At 39.0% G+C, this 6,527-nt stretch overlaps 1 protein-coding gene across 2 annotated transcripts; it reads left to right on the plus strand.

Annotated features, from left to right (window-relative positions):
* Positions 1 to 341: 341 nt before the first annotated feature.
* Positions 342 to 4,841, plus strand: LOC130713979 (protein NETWORKED 2D-like). Of its 2 annotated transcripts, none has more exons than XM_057563805.1 (3): positions 342 to 684; positions 1,199 to 4,084; positions 4,425 to 4,841. In XM_057563805.1, exons 1-3 carry the CDS (start codon positions 591 to 593, stop codon positions 4,427 to 4,429), a joined length of 2,985 nt encoding a protein of 994 aa, XP_057419788.1. In that variant the 5' UTR covers positions 342 to 590; the 3' UTR covers positions 4,430 to 4,841. The 2 variants fall into 2 exon arrangements, with proteins under 2 accessions (XP_057419788.1, XP_057419786.1); XM_057563803.1 differs by having other exon boundaries at positions 1,199 to 4,109; positions 4,425 to 4,840.
* The last annotated feature ends 1,686 nt before the right edge of the window (positions 4,842 to 6,527 follow it).

Here is a 6,527-nt window from a genome sequence, read left to right on the forward strand (position 1 = left end):
CTTGGTAAGTGTCGCACATAGGGAACGTGTCAGAGGCCAGTTTGATTACGTTTATCCATCCTGATAATATTTTTGTTTACTAAATATAATTATTTCATTATTTCTTACCTAAGTATTCATTTTAATTTTTTTTTCTTTCATGTTGAGATTTAAAAGAAAAAAACAGATTAAACACAATGACTTGTAGCTACAAAAGTTATTAGTGATAGATAGTAATCCAATGCCACGTGCACACGATTCATTGGCTGTACGTTTTGAAAAAGGTGGGTTCGGACATTAAGTTCGGGCGAAGTTTGCTCCTCTCCATGATCCTATAATTAGAACATGTTAGTTACACGTTCTCTCTCACACAACCACCTTATACCTGTTTCTTTTTCTGGAATGAATTTCTTTTTCCTTCATTTTTTTCTCTTTCTTTTCTACGATCTTGGTCCTGTCATGGAACCATTCTCTCTCTCTAGACACACACATAGAGAGTAAAAAGAGATACAGAGTTTGCTTATATTCTATTCTCATTTTGTTGATCCCAATATTAGGAACTATAGGGGGAAGGGGATCATAACAAGAAGAGGAAGAAGAAACAATCCAATATGCTGCAGAGAGCTGCAAGCAATGCATATTCATGGTGGTGGGCCAGCCACATTAGAACAAAGCAATCAAAATGGATGGAGCAAAACCTCCAAGGTCTGCTTTTTTTCTCATTTTCTCATTCCATATGTCCTGGTTTTTTTTATCCAAATGTGAATTTCCTGCTTTGTTTACACTTGTCAATGATAAATAAATATATGAGCTTGGATGATCAGTTTAATTAATTACTGAATTAATAAAGCCTCAATTATATTTGCCTTCCAAATTGAGTGGCATATGTTTGAGTACAATCTGGAGATCACTTGCGCATGAATAGCCTGATTTAGAGATGCTTGGAATTTTTCTGCAATTGATTATAAAGCAAGAATCAATTTTGGGGGAGAAGCTTATGTAATTAGCTGATTCTGAGTTTCAGAATTTATTCCGAGCATAGAGAAGTTAATCCAAACATGCCAATTATTTGCCAAAAAATTACAATTAAAAGTAAATTTTGATTCAGCAATAGTCAAGGCAATATGTAATAGTTTCCATGCCATTGCATGATCAACTCAAACCGACTTTTGTTGGGTGGTTATATATGTATGTACCTGACCAGGAAGAAAAATTGCAGATATGGAGGAAAAGGTGCAAAGTGTTTTGAAGCTCCTAGAGGAAGAGGGAGATTCCTTTGCCAAGAGAGCAGAAATGTACTACAAAAGGAGACCAGAGCTGATAAATTTTGTGGAAGAATCATTCCGAGCATACCGGTCTTTAGCTGATAGGTATGATCACATATCAACAGAGTTGCAAAATGCCAACAACACTATTGCTTCTGTCTGTCCAGATCAAGTCCCATATATGGATGATGATGATGATATAGCATCACCAAGGACCCCAAGAAAAATGGCAAAAGGGTTCAGTCCCAATATTCCAAAGGTTCCAAAGCCTCCACTTAAAGATTTGAAAAGTGTCATCACCACAGCCACCAAGAAACTCAATCCCAAGAAGTTCGCCACCACAACCCCAGCTCCTAAAGTTCCTAAATCTGGATTGAGCAGAAAGGAGGCACTTCAAGAGATTGACAAGCTCCAGAAACAGATTCTGTCTTTGCAAACTGTGAAAGAGTTCGTGAAGAGCACTTATGACAATGCTATTGCTAGGTACTGGGAAACTGAGAATCAGATCAAGGAATTGCAAGAGAGAGTTTCCAATTTGCAAGATGAACTTGGTGAAGGAGTTGTCATTGATGATGATGAAGCGCGTCGCTTGATGACAGAAGCAGCTCTTAAATCATGCCAAGAAGCATTGTCAAAGTTGGAAGAGAAACAGACTGTGTCACTTGATGAGACCAGAATTGAGTCAACAAGGGTAAAGGAAGTGAAGGCAAAGTTAAGATCTCTAATGGATGCATTCCAATATGATCAAACTAATCCTAAGGAGCCAAGAGCTAAGAGAGATGTAAAAGAAGTAACCAAAACAAAGGACTTGGGTGAAGATGCGGACAAAACGTCTCAACAGAGACAGGACTTGCAGTTATTGCAGGAGAAGATTAAAGAACACTTTGAGGCTGGTTCAAGTTCAGGTCTAACTGTGATGGAAATGGCAGAAAAGATTGATGATCTTGTGAACAAAGTTATCAGCTTAGAAACTGCAGTTTCATCACAGGCAGCACATGTAAAGAGACTAAAAATAGAAACTGATGAACTCCATTCCCTGGTTCAAGCTCTAGAAAGTGATAAGGAAAGCTTGACGAATGACAAAGTTAAATTGAATGAGCAACTAAGAGAAATGGATGAAAAGGTGTATGCAGTACAGGATCTAAACCAAGTTGTTGAAGATCAGAATAGCAACCTCCAAACCCATTTCACTGAAGCACATTGTAGTCTTGATCATCTCTCGGCGAAAGTCCAAACGGTGAAGCCAGACGATGAGGCTGAGGTGAGGGAAATACCACCGACAGAAAGGAATTCATCAAGAGAAGTTGAATCAGAACATGATCTTAAACGACATGATGTATTGAATCAAGATAATGTCTTATTGTATAATGTAAAGACCGGTGAGGAGCTTCAGGCCACTGGTCTGGTAGAAGATACTGTAAATTCAGATAAGGAGCTTAAGGTTGCAGGCGTGGTAGAAGATGATGTTGTAATGTCAGATGAGAAACTTAAGGTAACTGGTTCATTGGAAAATGAAACTAAGGTCACTGCTTCTCCAAAAATGGAAGAGGGAACCACAGTGGAAAATGAATCTCCAATAGGGTCGAAAGAAAGAGAGAAGACTAAGGATACTGGTCTTAGTGATATAGTAAAATCAACAAATGCTCTGAGTATTACTGCTGGAAATGAAGAAAGTTCTGGAAACAGCATCAACAATAATCAAAGCCTTTTACCATTAGGTGAAGATAGTTCCATAAAGCATCAAGAAAATGATTCTAAGAAAATGCATTCAGAGACAAAGACTACTCCTAAAGGTGCAGATGAATCTGATCAGAGACAATTGTTTATGAATGGAGTGCAGGATACAGAAAAAGTTTTGCTGTCAGAGTATAATAACACCCTTCGGAATTATGAAAATGTAAAGAACAAGCTCATTGAGGTAGAGAAGAGAAATCAAGATACCATCTTTGAATCATCATTGCAGATGAAAGAACTGAAGACTGCTAATGCCTTGAAAGATGAAGAGATTAGACTCCTACGCCAGAAACTCGGTTTCCTGCAGAAAACCTTGGAGGGAAATGAGGATTTGAGAGAGCTAACTTCAGTGCAGCCACCAGAAAAACACGACATCGATGAAGTTTTGAAAATTGAAGAACCTGAACCCACATCAGCCATTGAAGAGAAGTTCCGGACGAGCATCGATGAACTTCTTGAGGAGAACCTAGAGTTCTGGTTAAGATTCAGCACTTCTTTCACCGAGATACAGAAATTCGAGTCCACAATAAAAGATCTCCTGATTGAGGAAAAAAAAATCGAGGAAAAATTGAAATCATCAGAAGGAAGTAGCAGCATAAAATATTCACTGAAATCAGATGCAAGACCTTTATACAAACACTTGGCAGAGATCCAGAACGAACTTACAGGCTGGTTGGAAAACAGTGCAATGCTGAAGGAAGATCTTCAGTGTAGATTCTCGTCGCTGTGTGAAATCCAAGAAGAGATAACCTCAGCGCTGAATCTAAGTGCTGAAGGTGATCACTTCAATTTCACGAGCCACCAAGCAGCCAAGTTCCAAGGAGAGGTTCTGAACATGAAACAAGAGAACCACAGAGTAGCTGATGAGCTTCAAGCCGGTCTAGACCTTATAACAACTCTCCAACTTGATGTTGAGAAGGCTCTTGCAAAGTTGGATGAACGGTTCGGGCTCTCGAATTCGAAGAGAAGTCAGCTAAGACCAGCAGAGTCTAGGAATCGGATTCCTCTGAGGTCCTTTATCTTTGGTGTCAAGCCAAAGAAACAAAAACAATCCATCTTCTCCTGCATGACCCCTGGAATGCATAGGAAATACCGTGCTTCTAGAGGTTAAGAGCCATATGTGCAATATTGGTACAGCATGTCTTCAAATTTTAGCATCTACAAGATACTCTTATTGGTTTCATTAGATAGTGTGTTTAGATTTGAGAGTGCCTTTTTTATTTAAGGGCCTCAGATTCATTTTGTGCTTGTATATAAAATGGCAGAAGTATGATCATATGTTTGAGCTTTTCTAGATGACTCCATTTTCTATTTCAGAAATGTTGTTTCTAAGTACCAAACTTACCTGTGAGGGATGCTGAAGCTTAAAGTGAGATTAAGATGTCCTCAATGAATGTTTAGAAAAGATTTTATAAGTCCTGACATATTTTTATTGTTTTCACTCAGGATGAATGGATTTCTTTTTTGGCGAGAACTTGGGAGTTCTCCTTGGTTTCTACGACGGAGCACAATCAAGAATGGTTGCAAATGCGTGGTGTAATTGCTGGTCTACAATGTGAATGACCTACAGAAAGACACTCTCAGTGTGAGAGCAAGAAGAAAGTTGTTGTGCCCGTTTGGATTTTCATTAGAACGTGGTGTTTGAATTAACGTGATTTTGGCAAAATGATTTTGAGTAAAATTGTGTTTGAATAAACATGATTTTCTTAGAGTCTTCAGAGCGGTATTTTTCTTAACGCAACATGTGTTTGAGCCATCAAACGCCAAAATAAACGGGAGCTTAGAATAACTCAAATGAATGCTAGAATGAATAACATGTTTGTTATGTAAATGTTGAGACGAGCAAGATTGTATTCCTTAAGAGATTACTTTGCTTCTCGCTCGGTGGACTGCATCTCCTATCGGGAGTTAGAAGATCTCCCTCCTCTAGCAAAATTTTCTGCAATAGAGTGAACGAAAGTGCAAGCTACTCCTTTGGTTGAATCAGCTTTTCTCGCGTTTCAACTTTTTCCTTGAGGAGTATTTGGTTCCTTACCGAGAAGATTCCCCTTTCTTGAGCTTCTGAGGGGATTTTTATCGCTCTTATGATAGTCTCGGCTTTTTGCACTCCAAGACCTTCTATTGTATTCCGAGCGATGTCATTCTCCCTTAGAACATTTTTCTCCTTTGACAGACTTTTTCAATTTTCCTTCTCTAATCAACTAGTCAACTCCATCCTTTAGTTGGATGCAATCATTCGTGTCATGCTCGTGAATTTCCTAATTTTCGCAGTACTTCTTGGTATCCAGGTACTTCCTAGGATTCTTCAATGGCATTGACCGAGGCATATGGGCAAAGGTCATATTCATTACCTCCATGTAAATCCGAGACAGGGTCATGTCCAACAGGGAGTAACTTTCATGCCTCCTCCCAAAATTCTTAAAGTAGATTTCCTTACCGAAACTTCTTTCAAAGTTTTTTTCCTTTTACCCTAGTGTTTTCCATTGCTAGCATCATCTTTTTGGCTTGTTGTTCATGCCGAGCTGTCTTCCCTATTCACAAATTTCGCTACTCTTCTTCGGAATTTTGCCAGAGACGTATGGAACGGAGTTTCGACTCTAACGGCTTCACAAATTAGATGAAGCAAACCTTTGAGTCCAAGAGTATGCGAGGTATTTGGTAAACCTTTACTTGTGATGAAATGATGGAGGAATTGTTCCTCCTAGCTTCTGATCGAGTTTGGTGGAAGAATTTGATACCAGCACAAGGTTGCTTTCCTCATAGTCCAAGGAAAAATCCTACAAATCAAAGTGTATGTCTCTCCTAAGAGATATTGCCGTTAGAAACGCATCTAAATGCTCAATAGGATCGGTCCAACGCATCCTTCTACCTCAATCAACTTCTAGAATTTCTTTGGTGTATTGATCGCCAGAATTTCAAAAGTGAATGGAATTCGGATCTTGGCTTTTACTCCTAATCCTATCTAGATTCTCCTCCAAATTGATCGACGACTTTGCTCAACAATGTGTTGGCTCTTATGTTTTTCTTTGACGAGCATGTGGGAGAATTTTTCAACAAGTTGGTTTTGTGTTAGAATTTGGGGTACATGTATGGATCTCTCCATATCATGTATCCTTTTTTCTCCATACAACGCGGCTTATCTTCTTCATTCTCTACCATTGGTGCCTCTGGAGTTGGCCCTCTTTTTTATGGAGCTCTCTGAGATTGATTTCCTAGAGAGTTTGCTTGTCATGGCGATCCCTCTCCATCTTGATGTTGTCTTTGTGTTTGAAACATTTCCTTTTTTCTACTTCTGTGAAAAATCTTTTTTTCCATAGACAACGCCAAAAGTTCTTCCATGGATAAAACTTGGGAGTTCTCCTCGGTTTCTACGACAGAGCACAGACAAGTGTGGCTCTGAATGCGTGGTGGTGTTGCTGGTCCATGCCATGAGTGAGGGATGTACCTGTAAAAGACACTTTGACGCTCAAGGAGAGAATCCAAGAAGAATTCAAAAAAGTGCTAGAATGAATAGCATGTTATGTAAATGAACTACCATACTTGTATTTA

The sequence above is a fragment of the Lotus japonicus genome, chromosome 4 (assembly GCF_012489685.1).
Source record: "Lotus japonicus ecotype B-129 chromosome 4, LjGifu_v1.2".
Taxonomy (NCBI): Eukaryota; Viridiplantae; Streptophyta; class Magnoliopsida; order Fabales; family Fabaceae; genus Lotus; species Lotus japonicus.